General features: G+C 44.5%; 3 protein-coding genes across 5 annotated transcripts in view; 2 read left to right on the plus strand and 1 right to left on the minus strand.

Annotated features, from left to right (window-relative positions):
• KALRN (kalirin RhoGEF kinase) overlaps positions 1–6,663 on the plus strand; it is a 786,138-nt gene extending 779,475 nt beyond the window's left edge. Inside the window, exon 60 of the mRNA XM_075933149.2 lies at positions 1,218–6,663. Coding sequence (XP_075789264.2) covers positions 1,218–1,763 — 546 coding nt within the window. The 3' untranslated portion in view covers positions 1,764–6,663. The remainder of the gene's footprint in view (positions 1–1,217) is intronic.
• Positions 6,664–7,732: 1,069 nt separating this feature from the next.
• UMPS (uridine monophosphate synthetase) lies at positions 7,733–14,921 on the plus strand. 3 transcript variants are annotated; one of them, XM_075933154.2, is made up of 7 exons: positions 7,861–8,000; positions 9,224–9,314; positions 10,946–11,099; positions 12,112–12,783; positions 13,263–13,438; positions 13,985–14,099; positions 14,275–14,921. In XM_075933154.2, exons 2-7 carry the CDS (start codon positions 9,300–9,302, stop codon positions 14,454–14,456), a joined length of 1,314 nt encoding a protein of 437 aa, XP_075789269.1. In that variant the 5' UTR covers positions 7,861–8,000; positions 9,224–9,299; the 3' UTR covers positions 14,457–14,921. The 3 variants fall into 3 exon arrangements, with proteins under 3 accessions (XP_075789268.1, XP_075789269.1, XP_089635792.1); XM_089779666.1 differs by having other exon boundaries at positions 7,862–8,000; positions 9,113–9,314; XM_075933153.2 differs by lacking the exon at positions 9,224–9,314 and having other exon boundaries at positions 7,733–8,000.
• Positions 14,922–26,306: 11,385 nt separating this feature from the next.
• ITGB5 (integrin subunit beta 5) overlaps positions 26,307–27,638 on the minus strand; it is a 124,285-nt gene continuing 122,953 nt past the window's right edge. Inside the window, exon 15 of the mRNA XM_075933150.2 lies at positions 26,307–26,937. Coding sequence (XP_075789265.2) covers positions 26,842–26,937 — 96 coding nt within the window. The 3' untranslated portion in view covers positions 26,307–26,841. The remainder of the gene's footprint in view (positions 26,938–27,638) is intronic.

Genomic DNA, 27,638 nt, shown 5'->3' on the forward strand with positions numbered 1-27,638 from the left:
ATTTAAATTGCCGCTTCATTTTCCTGTCTAGTAAACTAATCTACATGGCTCTGTCGATGGAGCCATGTAATCTAGACATACCTTTAGTGACTCCATCCCTAGTAATAGTCTTAACTCAGTAGAGGACTCTCCTGGAATCTTCAGACCAAAAATGTCATTTCAGGTGGTATTTTGGTTCTTCCATTTCCCATGACCAAATCTTTTTTCCAAAATAACATAAATAGAAAGGTTAAGCCTCAATTGGCTAAGCTACTAGAAGTGCTTTTCAATATGTATTTGTATAGTCTTTGTTGGACTTCTGGGAGCTTTCAGGAAGTATGTAGATGTTCTTGCAAATTCCTTAGAAATTACACTGAATCCTAAAGTAGCAACTGTATTACACCATGAGACAGTTTCCCAAAGCAAGTGGTAGAAGTCCCCATCACTTGAGCCATTCAGAGATGCACTGAAGGGAACAAAACTGTGCTGCTAAGTCAAAAGCAAGAGAAGCAGAGCTCACAGTAGTGAGTAATCTAAGTCATGCACTTATAACACTGAGTGAGGGAAAGGATGGTGGTATTGTCAATAATGATTTAAGAACAGAAAAGAGAGTTTGGAAAGCTCTTTGATTAGTTTAATTTTGGACATATTGAGCTTGAGGTGCAAGAACTGCCTGAGGATGGAGACAAAGGAGAGACAAGTAGAAAGGTATGAGTAGGTGATGGTGTAGAAATAGTCACACTGTAGATGAGAGCTGAATCCATGGTGCATATGAGCACACCAGGGAGAAGGTGCACAGGGAGGGAGACAATCAGAAATGCTGAAATAGCTGCAAGTAGGTGGAAACCAGGAAAGCCTAGGACCAAATATACCTGCACTCTGGTTTGGAAGACAAATATATCCATATATAATTGCTCTAGGAAGATGAATTTGGGAAAATGAACTTATTTCATCTCCATAGAAACACAGAGTCAAGTCCTGCTCCTTTACACTGGCGTGAAACAAGAATAACTCCATTGACTCTAAGGTATTGGTCTGCTTTTGCAGCTGTGTAAATGGGAGCTGAATTTGTTCTCAGGCATTCAGTGTTCTGATGGGCATTTCACATCTCTGATTCGGTGTAAGTGTTGATGAGCTAGTGCACATGAACTATGGGTATAGACATCTCTTTAAATAAAAGCTACAAATGTAATTTATATAACAACTGTACAATTTAATCTGTTTTAAAATCTCAACAGCCAGAAAATCTGCTAATTGATTTAAGGATCCCAGTGCCTCGTGTCAAGCTTATAGACTTAGAAGATGCAGTCCAGATCACGGGACATTATTATGTTCATCAGCTGCTTGGAAACCCTGAATTTGCAGCTCCTGAAGTTATCCAAGGTGCCCCTGTCTCACTGGGCACAGACATCTGGAGCATTGGGGTCCTTACCTATGTCATGTTAAGTGGTGTCTCTCCGTTCCTCGATGAAAGCAAAGAGGAGACCTGTATAAATGTGTGCCGAGTGGATTTCAGCTTCCCTCATGAGTATTTCTGTGATGTGAGTCATGCAGCCAGAGACTTCATCAATGTTATACTTCAAGAAGACTTCAGGAGGAGGCCGACAGCAGCCACTTGTTTACAGCATCCTTGGCTGCAGCCTCACAATGGCAGCTATTCCAAAATCCCGCTGGATACCTCCCGTCTGGCTTGCTTCATTGAGCGCCGCAGACACCAGTATGATGTGCACCCAGTTCCCAACGTCAAGAGCTTCATAATGAACAGGATGAACCCGGGAACATGATGCCACATAACCATGTGACATGATACTGCTGGGCCGGAGGCCAGGCAAACAGTATGAACAGACACAAGGTGGAATCTGACTGTATATAATTCAGTATTAAGTATTACATCCATTTCATATGGTTTCCCAAACTGAGGGATGTAACTCATGCTAGTGGTTGTGGCATCTGTCCAGTTACTCAGAACCAAAGTTATGTAAGTGCTGATCAGTGGGTGTGCATACCCTCTTGACAAGGCTGTTCTTGGAAAGCAAGGAATCTCCTGGTTAGAGTGATGTTCGTATTACAAAGATGGTGTTCAACATGGGAACCAAAATACTGATGCCTTAGTTTTTTGAAAGGCAGCCTTATAAGAGAGCCTCACGGTCGAACCAGCCTCATCTGGAAGAGAATAGCGATTTGGAAGAGGAAATTTAGGTTGACCCAAGGCTGTCAGCATTTACTGCCAAACTGTGTTGGATTCAGGTTTTGCTGAAATCATTGCTAGCCAAGTGCCAGATATAGGCAGGACTTTGCAAGCCCGTAAGACACATGATTCCTGTTGACATCAGTGGGGACTATGGAGGGCATGCAGGATCAAGTCCTATTCACAGTAATACTAGCTTTTGTGGTTAACGGACTGAAATAGAATGTGCTTTCAGAAATGCTCTCATTACATGGTATTGCTCAAGCATACCTCTTCAGATAAGAATACCAGTGGGATTCCAGAGCCTTTTTTACTGTATCAAATCAACATACAGTAACTTTCAGAGCTATGGTTAAGGGGGTAAAATCACTGTGGCAGAAAGCTGTTTTGACTAAGCACAATGAAACCTTGATGGCTTTTTAAAATGTTTTATAAACATTGTACAGAAATCTTTTCCAAAACCTGTGCACTGAGAAAAGACTGTCTGATTTTTTCAGTACCTGTAAATTAGATGATTTTTTTCTATCAGGTTGTTCAATTTACATATGTGGGTGTATATAGAAAAAGGATCCTGTTCCATTTCAAGCTCTGAAGTTGCTCGGTCCAAAGTTCATCAAAAGCTGGTCAAAGTGCAGTGAGAGTAGTGGGTTTATCTTTGTGCTTATAGCTTCAGATGGTTTTCAGTATTTAAAATTGGATGCTCCACTTCTCAATTCTTAAACTTTTCTCCAGGCACTTTAAGGCCTCCATTACCAAGGCATCCAAGAGGCTATTTTTATGTCTTAGGCCAAGTTTGAAATAACAAAATATTCACAATTAAAATATTTCTCTTATAAACCAAGATGTAACATTGCCATATGGCTGTTATGGTAGCAGGCCTAGCCTTAAATATAAGGACTATAGGAAGTCTCATGAAGGCCTAGCAATTCATGGGCTGGCCAGATCTTCTCCTATTTAGCCACAGGGCCAAAAGATGAGGCAACTCTCTGCCTGGTTTTTACCTCCCTTCCCGCCCCCCCCCCCAACTTAAGTAGCTCAGAGACCCTGCAAATGGTAGCCCTGCATAGGGGTGGATCTGACAATCAGCAATGGAGTATATTCTTTCCAGACACATGGGTAAGTTCTGAAGTGCTAAGAGCTATCTAGGTACCTGGTATAGATCTACTACCAAATCTGGAGTTGGGATTTCTGAATGCAAAAAGTTTGATCCAATAACCTGTGCTATCTACGCTATCTTGAGTAATTACTCAAGGGCAGCAGTAGTAAAATCAAACACCCAATCCTAGTGGCTGGATTGTATCCTGGGAAAGGTAGAGGGTAGAGAGGAATTCTCTCCATTGCCAGCTGATGCAGTCTCACACACACAACTGTAGCCTCAGGGCTTCCTTCTTTGATCTTCAAAGCCCAAATTCATAGCATGCAGGTTCCCTGGAGCTTTCTGTGGGGTCCCAGCAATATGCTTGCCCTGCACAATGAAATCACACTGGCTGAAGTGACGGTGGGACATTCTTTGCTTGTCGGGCAGGCTTGCTAGTGGACACAGAAGTCAGCAAGAGCACACTAAGAAACTGAAGACTACGTAATTAGAGATAGGAATGGGTTCTGGGGATCTGGGACTCCTGGTCAGAGAACAGAGAGAGTGCAAGTGGGGAGGGCAGAGAGAACATAACAGATTATATCAGAGAGCAGAGGTGAGGCAGGAGTCCACCCAGAAGGCTTAGAAGGGAGAAGGCTTGTCAGCGACACTGGATACTATGGATGACCTAGAACCCATTTCATTTCAGTTTCTCTCTTCAATGCTGCAGCTACTTCCTAAGCAAATCAGTGGTACCTCTCACAAATCAGCAAATAGAAAAAAATATCACCTCAGTAAGACTGCAATGTGGATTTAGCCACAAAAGTTCTTTCAGACTACAGCCACTGAAGGGTTTCCTACATTAGCGCAGTACTCAGGTACTTTCTCTGCAAGACTGTTTACTTCCCTTCTTCCTACTTTTAAAAGTTGGCTCTTGGGCACATTTCACTTACCTGATTTGACTGTGCTGCCCTCTATTATTTATTATTAATTATTATTATTATTATTATTATGGAAGTGTGGTTAAAAATTCTGATACCTTTTCTAAAATGTGTGTAATTTTTAAGCCACAAACTTTTTCCTTGTCATTGGTACAAAAATGCATTTCTCAAGGTTCCTCACCAAAGGCTCTTATGCTAAGAAAGCAGTCTTAGGACAAGAGAGAAGGTCCTCTCATGGATCAGTAACTAGTTAAAGTATAGGAAAAATGGGCAGTTTTCACAGTGGAGAGAGGTAAGTAGCAGGATCCCCTAAAGATCTACACTGGAACAATTGCTGTTCAAAATATTCTTAAATAATCTGGAAATGGAGTAAACAATGTGGTGGCATTATACAAAATTATGGATTATACAAAAATTACTCAAGATAGTATATGATAGAGGTCTATTAAAATAATGGATTATGTGCGAGAATAAGGAAGTTATTTATCCCTTCACATAATGCATGAACCAGGTATCAGCAAATGAAATTCATAGGCAACAAGTTTAAAATGAACAAAAAGGAAGAACTTCTTAGCACAATGCACAGTCAATCTGGGGAACTGGTTGCCACGGGATGTTGTGAAGGCCAAAAATCTAACTGGAATAAAAAAAACTTTATAAATTCATAATGACCATCTTGGCAAATGAGACACAACCCCCTGGTCTAGGTGTCCCTAAACTTCTTGATAGAAGCTAGGAGGGAATGGTAGGGGGGTGGATCTCTTGATACAACTGCCCTGTTCTTGTTCACTGCCTAAAGCATCCAGTATCTGCCACGGTCAGAAGTCTGGACATTGGGCCAGGTAAATCCATTAGTCTGATCCAACGTGGGCATTCTTATGTAAAATAACAATTTTCACATCCCAATCCCACTCTGTCCCCTCTATCTTGTTCCCTCTCTTTTTTCTCAAATAACTGATCCTTTCGGCTGGAATGTTATTCTGAAGTGCTAAGCAACAAGGTGAGAGAGCTCTTTTATTGGATCAACTTCTATTGATGAAAGAGACAAGTTTACAAAGAGCTCTTTTCAGTCTGGGAAAGGTCTGTTTTGATGTGCTGGCAGTTAAAACAAACTTCACTTCCCAAGTAAGTAAATTTTGGGACCAAATTCTGACCTTAGTTTCCTGTGGCATCAAAAGGTTTAACTGGTAACTGAGAGCAGAATTTAGGCTTTGATATGCAAACTACAAAAGAGGCTAAATATAGAACCTCATAATGCTATCTATATGGATGCTTTGGGACTATAACCGTACTTTAATGCCTTTCAAAATAGAAAGCAAGCTATCTAAGAGCTAATGAAATCTTCGGAGACCAGTTTTGTGACTGATGCATACCACAGAGGTCTGACAATCACAAGGTTGGTTCTGGATCCAGTCCATTCCCTATAGAGACAGATTCTTCTTTTGCACAGGACTCAGATTTATTATCCAGGATTTTTTTTTTTGTTCCATCAGAAGATGGGGCTTTCCTGAGGGGAACAAAATACAATCCTATTTTATAAGGCTGATTGCACACTGCCATCGAGTGATGAATTCCTATTCTGGAAGCTGTATATTGGTGAATGTTACCATAATGTCAGGATTCTGACTTTGCTGTAATTGTGGTCTTTTAATATGAAGCTAGTGAAAACAAACATCTGTAGTCACTTAAGCCATATTTCACCTCCATGTCCAATTTTCGATGCTGGTGCTTTTACTTCTCTTTCTACCAAACTGTTCAAAACTGTTCTGCCAGTGAAATCAATCAAACCAGTTATGCCTTTTACTGGTACCATAAGGAAGGCAAATGCACAGGCTGTTTAAAAGTAAAAATCCACCACCAAAAGAAGGAAATTTCACAGCATGCTTAGAATGTACTGTTTTAATGTTTTTTAACAGAAAGAGGAGCAAAAAGAGATTGCTAGGAGCTCAGCATTTTCAAGGTGCAAACTTATTCCACAGCCTTAATTTCAGTGTCCTGCTGGTCTGCCTTAAGTGTATCTTCTGTTTTATTGCAAATGTGCATATACAAAATGAAAATGTGGTTTTGTAAAGGCAAGTTTGTAAATATTTTATTTGAACATCCAATCACTTGTATGACATTGTAAAGTGATGAGCTGCTGTCACTTGTTAATATTACTATGCTACAATATGTTATCTACAGAAGCTTCAAAATGTACATCTTATTTCATTGTGTTCCTATAAATACAGTATATTAAAGATGCCATTTCTGGGTTTTTTGATTAAAGACAGTTGTTCAGAGAAAGAGTCAGTCTTCTTTCACAAACTCTGGATTTTCTAAGACTTTTAAGACACTAAAGCAGACCAGCTACTTGATTGACTCAATACTTACTGTTTTGACTGGAGGTTCAGACGGAATTCAAATATTGAAGACAGCACTCTTAACATATGCTAGATCAAACCTAAAGCTGGTGGTCACTCTGGAAAAAATCTCCTAAAAAGCTCAGCTTCGATTAACCTACCATGGAACTACTCCCTAGTCATATTTCATAAAAATTAAAAAAAATCAAAACGTGTCTGATTGAAATGACATGCTGTGATGTCACTGCAGCTGCATCCGTTAGATGCTACCGTGTGATCTCATTAGACTACAAAACTGCCTTTTTTCAGCAAATAAACTGTTCTAACAGGCTGTGTCTAGACTGGTATGATTTTGCAGAAATACTTTTAACTGAAGTTTTCTAGATTGACACAGATGCGCAAACGCATCCGTGGCCAGTCTAGATGCCATTTTGCGCAAGAAAGCCCCGATCACCATTTTACCCATCAGGGCTTTTTTGAGCAAAACAGTTCTTCCCTGTCTATACTGGCCCTCTTGTGGAAGTATTCTTGCACAAAAGGGCTTTTTCCTGAGCAGGCATGTGAAAGTATTTGCGCAAGAAACACTGATTTTGTACATTACAAAGCCAGTGCTCTTGTGCAAATTCAAGCGGCCAGTGTAGACAGCTGGCAAGTTTTTGCGCAAAAACTTGCCAGTCTCGATGCACCCACAGCGTTTTACCCAGCTCCTGCCCCAGTGCCTGCAAAATAGGGGCTGCCGGTTGGTTGGTGGGTTACATGCAGTGAGTGGATCACGGAGCAGCGCTGCTCTCCCCTTCCAGCAGGGCTCAGCGCCGCTGGGAAAGCCCCAGGCGCTCCCTGCAGCCACAGGAGCGATCACTGCCCAGCCACAGTGCTCCTGCCAGCCGGGGGGGGATCTTAAAGCCCCAGCTCCTCAGCCGGCGGGGAAGGCGGGTTGGTTCGCAGCAGCCAGGGGCCGCTAGAAGCTGGAGGCGGTGGCCCCGCCCCCCAAGCCGCAGGGTTCCACGCCCGGGGTGCCGCGAGGCACGATCCAGCAAGACGACAGTGGTGACAGCGCGCGCTGCCCTGCTGATCTAGGCGCGTGCGGCCCGGGCACGCCCCTTGCGAGAGGCTGGCTACGGAGGCCGGGAGGGAGCCCTTTCTTGACGCTCCACGCCCACCGAACTGGATGAGCGGCAGCCGGCAGGACTCCCGCCAGCGGACAGTGGCGCATGCGCACACGGCAGCGGCGCAGTCCCCTTCTTTTGTCGTAGATGGCCCGGCTGCGTCACTCTTGGGCGCCGGGGTGCTGAGGCGCGCGGGTGGCGGGCTTTGCCTGAGGGGGCATGGGGGAGGCGGGCTCCGTGGAGCGGCTGGTGTCCGGGCTGCACCGGGCCCAGGCTCTGCGCTTCGGGGACTTCGTGCTCAAGAGCGGCCTCGTCTCCCCCGTCTACATCGACCTGCGGGTCATCGTCTCCCACCCGCCGCTGCTCAACCAGGTGCCGGCCGGGGGAAGGGGCAGGGCAGCGGGATGTGGCCAGCGGCCTCCCTGCCGCGCTCACGCTCCAGCCCTGGCGCCTGGGGGGGGGGGGGGGGGCGCTGCTCAGGGCCGGAGGTAGAGCTGAGGGTTTGGGAGCGCGGGAAGGACCCAGGGGGCTCGAGTGCGGGAGGCCGGGATGTTTGGGTGCGGCTGGAGGAAGCGGTCGGAGAGGAGGCCACAGCCGAGCGCCGCTTCCCTCGGGCGGCTCTTGGGAAGCGCTCAGCGTGTCCGGCTCCTAGGCCAGGCATGGCCAGTTGAGCTGTGCTGCTTGCAGGCCCTGGCCCTGTAGTTCCCATTGGTCACGGTTCCCTGTCAAAGGGAGCTGCGGAGCCAGCGCTTGGGGCTGGAGGGCGAAGGAAGCAGCGTGCGGAGACCCCTTGGCTTGGCACTTAGGAGCCAGCCATGGCAGTCATTCCCAAGAGACGCAGGGAGCCTGAGTTAGCCCTGCTGCGTTGCCAGATTTTTAGTGGCCTGCCTGTATGAAGGACAGTAGAGCGGGGTGGCGGGAAAGAGGCAAGAACCAGCTTAGAAGTATGAGCCGATGCCACAGGGAGCCACTTTAAAAGCAGAGCCACCTCCATAGAGGCAGCAGGAGGTGAGGGCGGGCAGGAGTAGGCACGTTGGGGGAGCCAGTTTTTAAGCCAGCTCCCTGCATGGTGGCCCCACAGAACTGCCTCGCGCAGTGACAACAGTGTGGCAGGGGACAGGACGGAGCTGATGTTGGGGCGGGGGAGAAGGGAGCAACTTAAAAGCCAACTCCCTATGAGCACCAGCTCCTGAGGAGCCACCCCCACACTGCCCCTACTGATAGACTGCAGGAGTAGAAGGGGGAGAGGAGAGCTACTGAGTGCAGGGAGCACTTGCTCCTGCCTCCCCCACCACCCACGTGTTTAAACATATAGCCACTGGAAATTTTAACAAGTTACATGCTTCCCCAATACCTGATAGTGTTAAATTAATGATGTTAACTCTGCACCGGTATGTGCTTTTGAGAAATTTTACAGACAAAAAGTCAAAACAAATTTGTTAGTATTGAGGTATGAAATAATCTAGTCTCTGTTTTTTATGCAGAGGGGATCTTTTATAGAGGGGAGGAATCTTAATCCTGCAATGAAGCAGGAACAAAACGTGCTGGTCTGTGTACATAAGTATGTATGTGAACATTATAGCTCTCCTCTTCAGCCTGCTGACCTTGGGATAGCCAGTGGCTCAGTTAATCCCTCCTTTAATCCTCTGGCTGTTCGGTAAATGTTGGTGAATGTCTGACCTTCAGGTAACTAGAATTTCAGTTAGTTACCTGTTTTCAATAACCAAAACTTTCCTTCATTAAAAAAAGTTATACTCATTATGGCAAGAGGAAGATTAGAAATATGCTTACTTTCTTTTACTATCTGTGTACAGGCAGTCCCCGGGTTACATACAAGATAGGGACTGTAGGTTCTTAAGTTGAATTTGTATGCAAGTCGGAACTGGTACATATTGTAGGGCAGGCATGTCCAAAGTCCGGCCCGCGGGCCAATTGCGGCCCGTGTTCCAGTTTAATATGGCCCCACAGGTAATTTGGCAATATCTATCTTTTATGGCCCCCGACGAATCCATATGTATTGAGATGAATACATTGTAAAATCTCAGTTAATGTCAGTTGGTCTAAATCAGTTATAAATATATTTGGACACAACATGTATACTTGGTGTTATGTTCCTGTTCATATTTTTTGAACTTAAAAGTTGACAGACAACCTTTATTACCAATAATATGTAATGTTCCTGACATATATTTCAGCTTCCTGGATTTTTTTTTCATCTGGCCTTCAGATATGAAAGGCAGAGTGATTTAACACCTGTTTAGATTTGTCATCCATGTGACGAAATGAAAAGTATGCCGTTTGCAATAAACTTTGCATAAAATAGTTAATTTGCGTTTAATTTTAACGGTTCAAAGAATGTCAGGCAAAATGGTCGGCCCTCACGCATGTTCACTTCATAAAATCTGGCCCTCTTTGAAAAAAGTTTGGACACCCCTGTTGTAGGGGAAATTCTAGCCAAACATTTCTCCAGAGCTCAGTTTTATTCTCCCACACCTCACTTCCCTCAGTCCTTTATTCTCAAGTTGAGGTGTCTGCTGAGAAAAGCCGCTCTGCGTCTCCTTGGTCTGCTGGGGGGGGGGGGGGCGCTAGCTTCGCGTCTCCCTGGTCTGCTGGGGGGAAGCAGCTAGTGCGGGGTTGCCTCACCCCATTTGTAAGTAGGGATCTGATGTAAGTCGGATCCATGTAACCCGGGGACTGCTTGTATATACTAAAATAGGACTATGAGCATAGATCTGTAATATAGGCTAAACAATATCTTTCACTTTTTTCTTTTTTTTTTCTTTTCTCTTTGGCCACTTTGCTAGCCTTTTTAACACTACTGTTTTGGAACTATTGTAATATATTGAAAAGTTCTATTACATAGAACCCATAGTCCACTTTTTATTTTTAGGGAGTGCCTTTAATGGTGATTGACATACTTTACAGTAAGAAAGGATAAGAGTAAATTTAAAAGAAGAAATGACTTGCTGGCTAAAGGAATGGGTAACAGTGCAAAAAAACAGTGGAGAACTTATTTTGTATGTCGTCTTAAATGTCACTGCCCACTAATTCCATGAATGAAGTTACTAGAATAATAGAAGTTACTTAAATAATCCTTGCCCCAATAAGTTTAGTTTTAATTTATTGTAATAGCAACTGACATATTTTGGATGCTATCTGGGTACAAATAATACTGACAGAATACTGCTTACAGATATCTGAGAAAGTAGCTTCTCTGACCATACATCAATCAATCAACGATATATGAAATGTCTTACATGGGTAATATAGGCTTATAGTTAAATTTACCACTGCTTAAAAATATGATGTACCTTTAGATTGCAGATCTCCTGTTTCAAACGGCAAAAAACGCAGGGATCAAGTATGACTCGGTTTGTGGTGTGCCATACACAGCATTGCCTTTGGCTACAATTATCTGCTCAACCAATCAGATCCCAATGCTTATACGGAGGAAGGAAGCAAAAGACTATGGTAAAATTATTCAAGTTATTATTAAGGTTAAATTGTCTTTTTCTGTTTGAAAGATTTGCTTGTGGAAGTGCTTTAAATAGTTTGACCTCCAGCTCATTTAGTGTTTGAGGAAAAGTTCTAGGGACTCAGTAACCTAGATAATCTCTGTAGTGGAGGTGTTAAGCTGCTGCTTGTTAGGTACAAAGTAGGAATGTTAAAATTTGGTTAAATAAGTAACTGTGTAACTGCTGAAAATCTCAAGGGGTTACACACTACAGGCTCTGTAGTATGAAGTTTAAATAAGTTTTATATTGCAGAGCCTGCAGTGAAGCCTTCCCAGGAGCCCCTGCCAGCCTGGCTCCCAGGGAAGCCGTTTCCTGCCATTCCCTGCTGAGTGTAACCAATAAGCATCAGTTTATCAGTTATTCAGCTACACTGTAACATTCCTACTGTAAAGCTAGGATTTTTTAGTATATTAAACTGAATGTCTCAATGGTGCAAATAATTTTTCTTAACTTTCATGCTGTGGCAAATTTCTACAGGAGAGTAATGTTGTGCTTCTAGCAATGGTTTCATTAACCAAAAAAAGTGGTCTTCTATATTGTGTGTCTCAAGGATTACTAGAGTGTGTGTGTTGGTGCCTGTAAGAGCAAATAAATGATAAATATCTCAAGCTGTTTTGCAAATACTTATAAATCACAACTTCGTGGGATCTAGAGGAGCACATTTTATCTGCTCATGAGGGTCAAGTGACTTGCATGAAGTTACAAAACAAGTCAGAAACAGACCTGAAAACAGAACTTTGATGCCTCAACATAGTGGTAATCACTGTGTGCCTTACTTCCCTATAATGCCAGTGGGAAAAAAAAAGTTCCTTACTATTTTCAGGACTAATGTAGTCACTTAATAGCAATGGCCTCCTATGATGCACATAGTACATTTAGTTTTAACAACAGTAAGTCTTAAGGTAGCAATTTCAGGTTAGTTTTTTTTAACTAGTGATTCAATGGGTTGTGTCTTTATTGATTTAAAGGTACCAAGCGCTTGGTGGAAGGCACCATTAATCCAGGAGAAACTTGTTTGATCATTGAGGACGTGGTAACGAGTGGATCTAGTATCTTGGAAACAGTAGAGGTACTTCAGAAAGAAGGATTAAAAATCACTGATGCCATAGTGCTGCTGGATAGAGAGCAGGGAGGAAAGTGCAAGTTAGAAGAACGAGGGATTCGCCTACACTCTGTGTGCACCCTGTCCATGATGCTAGAGATTCTGCAGCAGCAGCAAAAAGTTGACTCCAAGATAGTTGAAAAGGTAAAAAAATTCATTCTGCAGAATGACTTCAAACCAGCAGATCAAAATGGTGCTGCTATTCCCATCAAACAAATATGCAAAGAGATGAGCTTTAGTGCTCGTGCTCAGCTACCTGGAATCCATCCCATTGCAGCACAACTTCTCAAGCTCATGGAAAAGAAACAAACAAACTTATGCCTTTCTGCTGATGTCACAGACTCCAAAGAACTTTTACAGCTGGCTGACACTCTGGGCCCCAGCATTTGTATCTTAAAAACTCACATAGATATCCTTAATGATTTCACCCAAGAGGTAATAAAGGAGTTGAGAGCACTTGCAGACCAGCATGAGTATCTGATATTTGAAGACCGCAAGTTTGCAGACATAGGGAACACTGTGAAACATCAATATGAAGGTGATTATTGCAACCTTAGTTTCTTGTGAGTTTTTTGCCAATGCTTTTGCCTGTTGAATAAAATGTGATTACCTTTAGTGCAACTAAGGTGATGACCGCTATATTTGTAAAACAGATTTTACTTGTGCATGCTTCATTTTGCTTACTGAACCTCTTCACTTAAGTTGTGACAGGTGCTGAATTTGCTTTTTTCCCCTTTCTCGTCACTTAGTAGGCTCTATATCCCGATCAAAACCTCTCCAGACAATGAAGACAAAAGTGTGCAGCTGTTCGTGAAAAGTATAATTTAGAGACAGTTTCCTGTTGTGTTTAGACAGCTAACTGGTTGAATAGGCAGCTGCCAGATACTGCAGTAGTTAGAATGTCTTAATAATGTGCACAACTTAGTATGCTCTGTCTTTGTTTTAACTCCTGCTTGAGGATAAATTCATAGCAGTGCTTAGCTGAAAATATATCCCTCTCTGTTTATTTCTTTTCAGGGGGTATATTCAAAATAGCTTCCTGGTCAGATATAGTTAATGCCCATGTGGTTCCAGGCTCTGGAGTCGTGAAAGGACTGAAAGAAGTAGGGCTTCCTTCACAGCGAGGCTGTCTATTGATTGCTGAGATGAGTTCCCACGGGTCACTTGCCACTGGTGATTACACAAAATCTGCAGTAAGAGCTTCTGTTTTGCTTGGGAAAACTTAAACTGATCTGGCAAAGGAGAGTGGTTGCATGCACTATATAATTTCATAGCCTGCGTATATAAATAGCTTTTCATACAAACTGCTACTTACCAAATTTCTCTCAGTGCTTTAAAGATAATAAATGTTAGACTTTCAGATCTTAAGAGGTTGCCCACAGCTTCAACATTGTCACTAGTCTATTGCTGATTTGTTTTGCATTATCATGGTGACCACTGCAAAAGTGTGTGTGCTCTTTACTACTTTTCTTAGCCATCACATCCAGTTAACTTTTGTTCTACATTCCCAGTCCAATGTCCAGCCTTCCAGTTACCTTTTGGTTCTAATAAGGAGCTGTCAGTTCTGTGTGCTTTGTGATTATTTCTTTAGTGAAACTAGGATATAGCTTAAACTGATTTCTCTCTGGGGCCTTACGCTAACAGACAGACTGGCAGGGCTTGAGACAGCTCATTGGTCAGGTTTAGTTTTAAGCCTGGAAATTCTAACTTAGCTCTTTGATTGTTTTTGTTATATTTAGGTAGAAATGGCTGAAGAAAACTCAGATTTTGTTTTTGGATTCATTTCTGGCTGCAGAGTTAGTAACAAACCAGAGTTTCTTCACTTGACTCCAGGGGTCCAGATGCAAGCTGGAGGTAAACATTCCTGGGGAGGTAGAATGTGCAATGAAATTTCTCATGTGTCAAGTTTACAGTGCTGAGAATTCAGATATTAAACTTGCGCCTCTGCTTAAGTCCTATTTCAGAACTTCTAGGAGATGGCATTATTTACTCCAAATAAAAAAGTGATGTATTATTTGTTACGTTTCAGGTGATAACCTTGGACAGAAATACTTAAGCCCACAGGAAGTTATTAACAAAAGAGGTTCAGATATCATTATTGTGGGACGTGGTATCTTGTCTGCATCAAATCGTCTAGAGGAAGCAGAGATGTACAGGAAGGCAGCATGGGAGAGCTATTTAAGCAGACTTGGTGTTTGTACACAAGACTAATTCCAACCAAACATTCTGGTGAACAGACTAACCCCCTGTGCATTCTAGAAGACATAAAGTTGACATCTACTCTGAACTCAACTTAATATTTTGCTTAAGATACAATCTGCTGATGACTAAATGTATAAGCATAATCACATTCATTGTGACCATTGTTACTTTGCATTTGGGACTGTGAAACCAAAAATCACCACCCATCTTAACTCTTCTAACTCATCCTTTCTTCAGAAAATAAGAAATGAAAGCCCTCCAAGAGGTTCTTGCTGGGTTATTAGTGCAACTTGGTATTTCATTTACTTATGGAAACAGAGAAAATGGAGTCTTTTTTCAATATTGTACAACAAAGCGGCATAGATGCACAGCACAAATTGTTTCCGTTTTTAGGGAGCATAAGCATGTCTGAATCCCACTGTAATGTAGTAATCTGCTACTTAATAAACATTGTAATTGACTCTTTTTCAGCAATGAGTTTGTATATTAGTAGTACTTTTTCCTTAATCTTGTAAATGTCTTGGACTAAAAACTGAGGGAATGATAAACCTAGGCCTCACTTTTAATTACTGCCCCTTCCTGATATGCTTGCTGCTGCTGCTGTGATTGGTATGAATTATTGATCCCATGGTTCTTCTCCAAATTAGCTATGACAATTACAGCTGTAGCAATTAGTTAACCCAGTGTGGAACTGATTTGGAATGGGGTTTGGTGGATCTATTAATGAGTGGCAAAAATACAAAGTTCCCAACATTATGCCACTGTTGAATTTCTAGTGAGCTGACTGCTCTATGAAAAATCTTTAGTACTTGTCCATGATATTTTTTCACCACTGAGATTTGTAATGAAAGAAAGGATGTAAAAAACATCTCATGGGTATTGGTTGAAGAAATTGTCACCTTAAATTTGCCCCTAAATGCACTTCAAAGTGACAATGGGTTTTCATTGTTCAGATCATGAAAAGGAAGAGCACAAATAAATGTGGAATTCTAAGTTACTTTAGCTTATTAAAAGCAGTATAAGAATTTAAGCATGTATATAACATAAATGCCTTAAGCCAGGAGTTCTCAAACTGTGATACCGCGACCCTCCGGAGGTTCGGGACCCACAGTTTGAGAAATGCAGCCTTAAGCTGAGAATCCCTTTTAAATACAGTTCTGTCTTAATATGGAAGAATAATTTCAAAATGGCATTAAGAAGCATCATTCTCCTGTTTATACCAAAATTTCTACTTGTGATTGGCCTTTGAAGTGGAGCCTTTGCTAGTAGTAAATTTAAAGGAATCTAAGTAGAATTTTTATGAACAAGAAAAGCAGGTTTAAATGGGATTATGGTATTTAGATTAGAACAAGGAAGATTAGAGAGCCTCCAGTGTGTTCTTCAGACTTAAAGTAAATTTTGCTCTCTATTTAGTAGAATGATGCAAAATTACTTTGCCTACTCTGATGAAGGTATTTCATGGGGCTGAGGAGTTCATGACTGGTACGAATGAGAATATGGGAAATGGTGTTCTGAACCTACTGATGTTACATTATTTTAAGCAGAGCATCACTTGGTCACTTCCCATAAATTATCTTCATCTGAGGTTCACTAATAGGAAATTTGTTAATTCTCTACTTGGTCATTGAGCAGGACTTTTCCTACTGTAGCTAAAGAACTTCTATGGCCTCTCACCAGCCAGACTTGATCAATTTTTCATTGCTTGTGTGTGTGAAGTTAGATATTAGAGCTTAGCTGCACAGCAATTAATAGCTGTTGCAAGACCCCAGCATTTCACCATGGGTTCTTAATCTGCAATGTATCACTAAAGAGGTTAAATAAAACCTTACTATTATGTTTTTAAATAAATCACAAGGCACTAGATTTCTGCTGCCTATCCTGTTGTAAGTGGTAGCTAAGTATAAAGAAACTTGTCTGATGCATGGTCTCTTAAGGCATGTCTACACAGTGTGTTATTTTGAAATAACAGAGTGCGTATCTCACAGCAAGCCCATCATTTCAAAATAATGGGCTTCTTACTCTGACTTGTAACCCTCATTTCGTAAGGAGTAAGGGAAGTTGAAGGAAAAGTGTTGTTCTTTTGACTTCTGGCAGCATAGACAGCACCAAAAGCCAAGTTAAGATACTTTGACTTCAGCTACGTAGTTAACATAGCTGAAGTTGCCTAGCTTAATTTGATTTTGTCCTGTAGTGTGGACATACCCTTATGCTTTCCTTTCTCTCCTGGAAACTATTCCCTTCTTCCACCAGAGGGAGCTGTGCCCATTTTGAAGCCACCCTATCACTTTAGCTAGTAGATTTCATCATATGTATGTAGTGTAGGCATGTACAAATTTTAAAAACGCCTCCTAACCATGTAACCAATTCAAATTCAATTGGTTAAACGCCCTGTGGGCTGCTGGTCCAGCAGTGGCCAAGAGTTTAAACAGTAAGGCTGTGTCTAGACTGGCAAGTTTTTCCGCAAAATCAGCTGCTTTTGCGGAAAAACTTGCCAGCTGTCTACACTGGCCGCTTGAATTTCCGCAAGAACACTGACGATCTCATGTAAGAAATCAGTGCTTCTTGCAGAAATACTATGGTGCTCCCGTTTGGGCAGAAGCTTTTGCGCAAAAGGGCCAGTGTAGACAGATCAGATTTGTTTTGCGCAAAAAAGCCCCGATTGCGAAAAAGGTGATCGGGGCTTTCTTGCGCAAAACTTCGTCTTGATTGGCATTGACGCTTTTCCGCAAAAAGTGCTTTTGCGGAAAAGCATCCGTGCCAATCTAGACGCTCTTTTCCGCGAAAGCTTTTCCATTAAAAGCATTTGCGGAAAATCATGCCAGTCTAGACTTAGCCTAAGGCTAACAGATTAGCAATAATACATTAGGGATGTTACTTTTCTCACCAGAAGCAGTTTGGTTTTCAATCAAAGTGTAATACCTGCATTGCACTGAAGAGTTCCCATAACTGACAGTTGCAGGGATTCATATAAATTATCTTGAGCACAATATTGGTCTTACTGGTGATTTGTCCTGCCTGATAAACAGGCCCTGTCTCTGCTCATGAAGTGCAGGGAGGTTAATGAATTTTCTGAATGCCTTTGTTTCCTAAACCACACTTTTTACTGGATGAGTTATAATGAACCTGCAACTAAAGCTCTGGCTTAAGTCCTATGTTAACTAATTAATCAGGTCTATCAAAAGGCGATACATCTCTAGAATCAAATAGTGGTGACCATTGCATAGTGCAACCCTAGGATCCAGTCGGTTTTTTAGTAGGTCCATGTATCTCTGAGCATGGCATTATTTCTTGTTGACATAAAGTTAATTTTTTTTTTGTTCAGAATTGTTCATAGCCCTTCATTAATGAGTAGCAATCATCTCTACAGTACAATTTAAACTTTGGTGCTTATGATGTCCACAATGTTTCACTTACTTAGTCCTGATTACATAGAACTTATGTGCAGCAGTGCTAATGGGAGGGATAATTTGGCCTTTATTTACTGTTTCAGCATTATGCACTGCTTTCATATGAGAGAATAATACTTTTTTCAGGTGCCTGCAAATTCATTTCAAATTAGGCATAACATTAATTTCTTTCGCATGCCCCTGCTGTTTACATTCCAAGAAGTGTAGTTCCTGCAGTTGATCACAACTGCATTTGTAACATGGGAACTAGGTCACAATGTACACAACTCATTTGGATTATAAAGCACGAAGCTGATCAGGCCAGAGAAAGAATTTCAAAAGCATCAGAGGTGGAGATAAATGACTAGTTTCTATTTAGTACCTCAGTTGACAATAGATAATTACATCTCTGTATAATTTATTAAACTTTCTTTAAAACTCCATTATAGTGAAAAGAATTGTTCCATATTATTCATTATGAAGTATAAGTGAATATTTATAGCCCAGCATCATATGTCCATATACAAGCAGTGATGATGATAATTAATAGTTGGCTACTTGTACATCATTCAGCAATGGAACTTGCCTTGTAATTGTAGCGTATGATACATATTAAGTGATTTGCCCCCCCAAACTAACAGAGGCTATGTCTACACTGCAGGCTTTTTGTGCAAGAACAGCCATTCTTGTGCAAGAACTTGCAGAGCATCTACATTGCATGCATGTTCTTGTGCAAGTAAATTTACAATAAAGCATCAGAACAAGCGGTCTTGTATAAGATGGCAATGTAGACAGTCAAGGGGGGGGGGGTCCTGCACAAGACGCCCCTATGGCTAAAATGGCCATCAGAGCGGTCTTGCACACGAGCGCGCCCACGCTGCCATGGACGTGTGTGCGCAAAAGCACATGGTAGTGTGGATGCGCTTTTGCGCAAGAATTCTTGCACAAAACAGTTTGTGTGCAAGAAACCTGCAGTGTAACCATAGCCCAAGTATCTGTATAAGCAGCATGAAAAACATTAAGCCGCTGCACTTCAAGTGGTGTAGTTGTTGGTGAGTGCTCAGCTACACATGGGGGAATCAGGCGTATTGCAATCTCAGCTGTTTAATCAGAGTAGTGCATTATGAACATGACCCTGGATAATTCATGGCTTCACCGCTAGAATACCATCTTCCCTAAAGCAAAATGCAGGACTATTTTGCTTCAGCTACACCAGACTAACATGGCTACATTTCTATTACTATCTTCCCTAACAAACAGTCAGTGCTGGCTGATTTACACTGCTTAGCAAATAGCTGACATATTTAGCGTGCACTCTGGACATAGTCCCAGGAAATGAGCCAAATGTGGTAAATAATGTTGTGGATCATTCAGTATAATTACATTGGAAATGCTCATTATCAAGAAATGTCACAAACACTGGTGCCTTCAGACAAATGTTTGCACCAACAGGCTATGCTGGATGGAGGTTTGGCTGGAATTCTGTTTCAGGCTCGTGACCCCTGGGACGGGGATTCCATTTTTGGAAGGCCTATACCTGAAACGTTTGGGGCAGGACAGTCCTAGGCGAGAGGGCATCTGCCATGAGACCTCAGGGTGGTGGGCTTGTGTCGTCTGCCTCAACACTAGGCGCAAAAACAGAGGATAAGGGAGGTAGGCTGGGTTTGGGGGGAAGGGGAATGAGTCCCACCCATCCCAGCAGCTTGTAGCCAATTTTAGAGAGTATGTGCTTGCTATGGTTTGCATGGCACCTGTTGATGATAATGCTTGCTTAGTATTGGTGTTAGCTAATAGTGTTTTATCCTTGAAAGCTGCCTAGAGTTTCTGTAGTCTAATGGGGTTGGTTCACACTATTTGCGGCATGGCAGAATCCCCTCACACGTCAAGGGGGTTGGCATCATTCCAGCTTAGCTTGTGCGCTGACCAATGTTCACTCTGTTCCACCATCTAGTCATGTGCCACCTGATGCACTTTGGGCATACTCCCCAGCCAGTCAGACTAGTGGGAAACCAGCGTGCCCTACACATTGGTTTATGGAGCAACGCTGCTGTAATGCTTTACAGCACACGCAGCAGAGGCAAGGATGAAATGTTAAGGGGAACGTGAGCCAGTGTGAGTACAAATGTGTACGCACTCTGGGGAGTGAAGCGCAGAGCAAGCAGTGGCCAGTGCCAGGCAACGCTACAGTGTCCACAGCCCAGAGCAGCATTCTGCGTAGGCTCACACAGCACGTGTACAAGTCGAGCATGCCGCCTGGGTCGCAGGTGCCCCCTCCCAAAAAGCAATCCCCTGGCTACAAATACACACGATGGCTGTTATAATGTCATGGTAGCTCCACTTTGACCTGACCTGTACTGCTGCTTTTCCATCACAAGCCCCTCCGCTATTTATGTCCTGCTTTCATTTGAATTCAGGCACTTGAGCTGTGGTCAGGCTGTGGTAGCCATTTAGGGCCACAAAACAGGTTTTACTAATGTAGCATCCCACAGCTGGGCCCTGCACTCGCAAAGGGGCCGTCAGCTTAGTGTAATGGTTACAGAGCTGCTGGTCAGTACTGTGGTGCTACTCCCTTCTGGCTTGGAAGGCCTGGACTGGACTCATTGTGATGAAGCCAACCATGCTATTTCGGTGTGATGAGTTAAGCAAAAGATTGCAAAACAAACTCTAGATGAATTGGGAAAAGTTCAGCGACCACCACCAACAATGACAGAAAAACATGACCAAAGCGCGACAACTGGATGACTTAGGTTTGTTTAGTCTGGAACAGAGAAGGCTGCAAGGGGCCATAACAGTTTTCACGTATCTAAAAAGTTGTTACCAGTGCTTGCTTTGTTTTGGGGGGGAGGGGGGAGTGTGGGTTCTCCAGGGGACAAGTTGAGCCAAAAAGGGGGGGGGGGCACATTGCCCTTTTAAGAGCTGTGTACTGCACAGTACTGCCACAAAAAAAGGTCTGGTTGTTACAAAGAGGACGAGGGAGAAAAACGTGTTCCCCTTAACGTCTGATGATGGGACAAGAAGCAATGGGCTTACATTGCAGCAACGGAAGGTTACGTTGGCCATTAGGAAAGGCATTCTGTTAGGGCAGGTAAGCCCTGGCATAAACTACCTAGGGGTTGTGGCAGCTCCATGTTGCAGTGTTTTAACTGGTGGATAAGCGAGGCCCAAGCACCACTGAGCCTGAGTGCAGGGGCCTGGGCTTGATGACCGCTCACGGTGCCTAGATACACCTTCTAGTGTGTGCATTGGAAGCAGCATATGACCAGTAAATGGTGTGCACAGTCTCTCTTGCAAGCAGCTCTGGGAGGTGCCCCAGCTCAGCTGTTTAATTGTCTTAAGCCCCTCTCGCGCATTTTGCACCTCAGCAGCAGACCAGGGAGCTGTCTCAGCATGTTGGCTTCTGTGGAATGCGTTCTTAGGCACCTGACTCCTTCACATATTGTGTGGTTGCAGTGCTAAGTGCTGAAAGGCCTGAAGATGTGTCCTTTGAGGCTCTGTGCCAGAGTGACTGACGGGTTTCTGGGCCCAGGGGAAAGCTGTGGCAGAACCAAATGAGAGCCCCACTCCTCCTTAGTGCCAGCTGTATGGATCAATCACACATTGATTCGCCCAGCCCCCTGGGAATGGATGGTTCATACCAGTCACTGAGCCACTCAACCAAAGTTCCTCTTTGACCATGTTAGCCACTGAACTAAGTAGCACAGAGATGAGGTGTCAAGTATTGTCACTTCAGGGAACCTTAGCCAAAGCTGCTGAAAGACTGAGGCTAAGCAGCTGCTGTGGTAAGCCCATGGGGTTTAAGAATATTCACCCCCTCTTCCCCCTGGGCCTAATCTCTTCCTGCAAATACATTAACAAAAATATTAGCAGCAAGTAATGTGTGGGGGTGGGTGAGTGGCTTGGTACGGGAGTAGCTACAGAGTGTGATGGGCTCCGTGTAGGGTGCCTTGTTGGGAGACCAATAAACCCGCTCACCAACCAGAGCTCCTCACACTGTGCTGCTGTGACAAACCCTCTGCATCTGCTTGCGCCAGCAGTCAGCCACACCGTCCCGACACACGCAGCTGCACAGGCACCATCACCTTGCCTAGCATCCGAGAGCAGTACTGGCCTGCCCGGTCAATCTGGCCAGTATATGGGTGTAACACCTAGTCCATCTCTCCCTCAGTGTGAAGAGAACCAGGCACATGAGTGGTACATAGGCAGAGATTTTTCCCCAGACACCTTGGCTGTGTCTACGTTGGCAAGATTTTGCGCAACAGCAATCGCTTTTGCGCAAAATCTTGCCACCTGTCTACACTGGCCACGAGTATTTGCGCAAGAACACTGACGTTCTACTGTATGAAATCAGTGCTGCTTGCGCAAATACTTTGACGCTCCCGCTCAGGGATAAGTCCACTTGCGCAAGAGGCCAGTGTAGACAGGTAACATCACTTTCTTGCACAAGAAAGCCCGATGGCTAAAATGGCCATTGGAGCTTTCTTGCACAAGAGATCATCTATACTGGCATGGATGCTTTTGTGCAAAAGCAAATCTTTTGCACAAAGGTACATACCAGTGTAGACGCTCTCTTGCGCAAATACTTTTAAGGGGAAAACTTTTCCATTAAAAGTATTTGCGCAAAATCATGCCAGTGTAGACGTAGCCCTTTAGTCAAAGCTCACTAGTTTGGATTAACCCATGAAAAGGCAGCGCTTCAAGCAGCCCAAAGCAGATTATCTAGTAACTAAACTAAATCACACTAGGTAGGCAGGATAGAAATGGGGGAGAGACTTTACTTAACCAGGCTGGCAGAGTTTTAAGGCACAAGCTGCCTTTGCTTTTCAGCTTGTGGTTCCCTGGTTTTCATACACAGGCTAGAGATCTCTTCAGCCTGGCACCGTCCCTTCCCCCTCAGGCATTGGTCCTCAGGGCTGCCCAAGTGTGGTGTGGGGATGTAAGAGTTGAACTGGTTAACTGATAAACATCAGCTTATTGGTTTCTGTTACCCATTAAATGCTGCCCTGAAGGCATGTGCCAGCTCCCAGCTGAAGGCCCCACTTCCAGAGTAGCCGACTGGCACCCCACGCTGTAGGCTCTGCAGGATAAGCCGTATGCTTGCTGGGAGACGCTGCCATGGGTAGTGACGCTTGAGTGGGGCTGGAGTTCATCTTGTGTACAGCCCAAGGAGCACATGAATTGCTACAAGGGCGCACCAGAAGGGAATGAGAAAGAGCTTCTGACTCCAGCCAGGCCCAACCAAGCTCAGAGAGATAATATCTTACAGCCTCTATATAAAACCATGGCACACCCACATCTTGAATACTGTGTACAGATGTGGTCACCACAGCTCAAAAAAAAAAATGTTGGCATTGGAAAAGTTTCAGAAAAAGGCAACAAAAATGATTAGGGGTTTGGAACAGGTCCCATATAAAGAGAGATTAAAAAAAGGGGGACTTTTCAGCTTAGACACAAGGAGACTGGGGGGGGGGGGAGATATGATAGCGGTCTAGGAAATCATGACTGGTGTGGAAAAAGTGAATAAGGAAAAGTTATTTACTTGTTCCCATAACACAAGAACTAGGGGGCCACCAACTGAAATTAATAAGTAGCAGATTTAAAACAAACAAAAGGAAGCTTTTTTCCCCACACAGCCAGCTTATGGAACTCCTTGCCAGGGGAGGCTGCGAAGACCAAGACTTTAACAAAGTTCACGAAAGAACTAGATAAATTCATGGAGATTAGGTCCACCAATGGCTGTTAGCCAGGATGGGTAGGAATAGTGTCTCTAGCCTCTGTCAGAGGCTAGGAATGGGTGACAGGAGAGGGCTTGCTTGAAGATTTCCTGTTCAGTTCACTCCCTTTGGAACATCTGGTATTGGCCACTGTCAGCAGGCAGGATACTGGGCTAGGTGGACCTTTGATCTGACCCAGCCAGTATGACTGTTCTTATGTTGCCTGCCACAGGGAACACTGTCAGCCACAAAGGCAACGCTTCTACACGGTTCACAAATGCACCAGTGACTAGCAAGTATCTGCTGCAGACACTGAACTCCCACAAGCAGCTCAACAGGAAATGGATGCTTGTGAATGGGGACGGGTGTATCCTTCCTACTGTACTTTATACCCCAGGTTATGGCTGCCCTGGGCCGAGGCCCAACACTAGCACTTCTAGAGCCTAACTCCTCCTGGTGCCTTCACTGAACACTGCAGTGCTGGCACGTTGGCAGAATCCAGCTTTTGTCTGGGGCAAGGCATGTACCGGTGGGAGGACATAAAAGGCGGCTGGTCTCCACCCAGCAGAGCGACCCTCTGGAAGTTCAGCCGATTGTTACACACTGGCGTGTTAGTCTTTAAAGTGCTACCAGACTATTTGTTGTTGAAGTTTTTCCTATTACAGACTAACTCGGCTACTCCTCTGAAGCACGACGTCACTGTTACTCACCAAACAGCAGCTGGTCCCCTCAGAACTGCTGCAGCACATGGAGTTGTGCCAGCCCTGCCCCATCTTGTGCAGAAAAGCTGCCCCTTATCTATAGCTGCTTGGCCGATCACGAGCAACGCCACTGCTGGGAGGTGGAGTTCCCAGCTTGCGTAGACGTACGCATGGGAATGCTGCTGGAGCTAGTGCCTAAAGACAGCAGGGTGGCATGGGTGGGCGCTGGGGCTAGCTGCCCAGGTATGTACCCCGGGGTGGCGGTCAGACTGTTATTCCTGCAGTAGCTCTCACTGCCACGGCCTTAGTGCTCAATTTTGGGTGCCAGCTCAGAGTACATAGCTCTCCAGCCTGGGAATTGTGCTGTCTGGCTCCTGGGTAGACATGCACTGCACCCCAGAAGGCTCCCAGCACTGTGCTCTCAAACCACGAGAGCCCCCAGCTTAGCTGGAAGCACGCCCCTCCACCCTTCCCCCTCCCGCATTTCCCTGCCTCTGGGTCCTCCCCACTCCCAGGCATTCTGGGGCGGGGGTTAGGACTATCTGCAGTTGCCCAAGTACCTTGTGGTCTAGTGCATACTGAAACGTAGCCGTGTCTTCCCATAACTCCTGTGACCATCCATCCTCTTCCGGCCCATAACATCCTCGCCGGTCATTTGCTCAGTCTGCCCTCAGTGATGCCTTATTTAACCCGGTTTGGTCACCAAGCTTCTTTTCTGTTTGGCTAATTCTCCACTGCACCAAAGCCTGCACCAGCCACTCCCTCTCCTCCCCCTGGGCCCTCTTGCGGAGAGGTTGTAGACACTGGTATCCCTGTGACTCTGGCATAACTAGAGTGGTTAAAGCCCAGTTCCTTCCCACTACCCTCTGCCTGGTGGGCCTGCTTGTAGGCTGGTGTGACACGGTGGCATTTCTGATACAGTGGTTTTTTCATAAGAGCAATGCTGTAACATTGCCCCCATTCATACAGCCACCGCCCCAAAATCAGAGAGCTGTTCCCTCCTCCACAACCAGCCACAAGCTTAGACCCACCGCCTCTCCTGCCTCCCTGTGGATTGGTTCTCAGAAATGATTCATTCAGGAAGGACTCTGCAACCAGTGTCACTTATGCAGACAGGCTGTTTGCAAAGCTGCAGCAATCCCTGCTCCTTTGCTCACTTGTTTTTAATCGCGTCTCTTGGGAGTCTGTCAGCTTTTCCATGAGAACATGGGGCGCAGGGGGCAGGGGCTGTAAACATCCTGAAGGCGGGTTGTTTATGGTGAGCAAAGAAGTGCTGCTGTTCACATAGGCAGGAAAAAAAATCAAAACGGAATGCCTGGGACCATGAGCCATTTCCAGCAGGAAAAGCAAATAAAAACAATGAAAATCAGTTAGTTTTGGTTTCTCCTGGCAAATTTCCTGCCATTGACAGGCTTGCAACTATCTGCTCAGGGCAAAGTGACAAAATCAGTAACCGACCAGAACCGTGGCAGTTGGACTGTCTTGGATGTCTTTGCCTCTGCTAAAGGCTTGCTGCAACACTCAGACGGGGCCAATGGTGCAGCCAGTAATCATCTCGAAGAGCCGTGACAGGGACACCAACAGGAAGAGTCGGCCTCTAAAAACCATCAGCCATTTGATACCAAAAGTATAGGCTATGACCCCCCTGCTCATGGAAGAAGAATGCGCTTGTAACTACCAGGCTGTGCTAGTCACAGGGGGCAGCCACTACAGGAATAAGTTTCAAGGCCAGAAGAGCCCACCATGACCCCTGACTAACATAACACAGGGCAAAGTAATGCTTAGACTCCCATTTTCGATAGGATCTCCAGGATGCCTCTTCAGTTAGCAATATTGAATGCCAGGCTGGCTGTACCAACTGACAATTGTTCGCATCCCACCCACTCAGCTAAGCACCCTGCAATAAGCACACCTGAGACATTTTCAGCCGTCAGCATGGCAGCAACTGTGTTTTGCATTCACTTAAATGTATAGCTCTGCTCAGGCGGGTCTTCTATGTGTTAGAAACTGCAGCCACCCAAAAATGCATTTGGTATAGGAAATGCCACTGGACGCATTGGATAAAATCATATATGCACAGCAGTTTTATTTTTTTCATATAAAAAAGATTCTAAAGACTGCAGAACATCTGGATCCTAGTTTTTTTTAAAAAAAAAACACAACTGCTTCCAACGCCCCCCTTTTAAGCTAATTTCCCCCTAAAGACTTGCGATGGTGCGGTCTCCCCTGAATTTGGCCCAATCACCACCCCTTACACTGGTATATGTCTGAAGCTGCAATATGGCACTTGTTTTGCGGAGCTGGCAGGTTGAAGTTATCCAAAAAGCTGGGGGGTATGAGGAGTTCCACACACCTCAGTCAATGAGCACAAAAATGTGTCCAGGAGCATGTCTTTGCATTCAGGAATCATACAGTACCGTGCCCTGCTGTGCCATGTCTTTCCTGTGCAAACATCAGCCTTCTGTCAACAGTCGGTCTTGCACTCTGAGTGTTCTCCTCTGAAAAGGATTCCAGCTTCAAGTCAGGAAGCAGACACAAAGTCAAGCAATTGTCCACAGCATTTCAGTTCTGCTTGCAACAGATTGCTAATATGCAGTCAATCAACCGTACCATTATAAGATTTGCTCAGCTTGTTGAATGTGAAATCTAAGCTATGCGTAGAAATAGGCTTTCGGTAAAGAGGATTGGATGCCTAAAAAAAAAATCAAATGGAAAAGATGAATGACAGCAATGCTGATATGACAACACGTTTGCTCATAACTGTATCCCCATTTGTATTCCTCTGAAATGTTGTTATTGAAATGCAAACAGAAATTGGGTTGCCGTGGCATCTTCGTAGGAAATGGACCGCGGATGTTGCTGGTCCAGAGAGTCCTGGTTTACAGAGGTTCAACCTGTATTTCCAGTTACCATCAAGATCGGGGTTGGCAACCTATGGCTCGCCAGCCAAATATGGCTCTTTTGGCCATTGCCACTGCCCTGTGTGCCGGAGCTGGATCAGGGCCAAGGTGCATCTGTCCCTGCTGGGACAGGCCACGTGGTAGCTGCCTGGTGAAGCTATGTGGCAGGCCGCTGTTCCTTGTGCCGGAGCTGGAGCCAGAACTGTGGTGTGCAGCCCCAGAAGCAGAACTGTGGTGTGCCTGCCACACCGCCCGCCCCAGGAGCAGCCGGACAGTCACCACGTGGCCCCAGCCAGGTAAGGTAATCCAGAGGGATGTTCGCGTATAATCGAGGGTGGGCTTATTGGTTTATCCTATCGACTACCTCCTCCCCCCCCCCCCGCTCCCTCTGTTTCACACGAAGCAGGGAGGGACAGGGGGACAGGAGTCGGTGCCCATGAGGAGCTGGCTTCCTCCAATAAGAGAGGCTGGAGGGTGAGGGGGGCAGGCTGGA

The sequence above is a fragment of the Pelodiscus sinensis genome, chromosome 7 (genome assembly GCF_052426305.1).
Source record: "Pelodiscus sinensis isolate ZL-2025 chromosome 7, ASM5242630v1, whole genome shotgun sequence".
Lineage (NCBI taxonomy): Eukaryota > Metazoa > Chordata > Testudines > Trionychidae > Pelodiscus > Pelodiscus sinensis.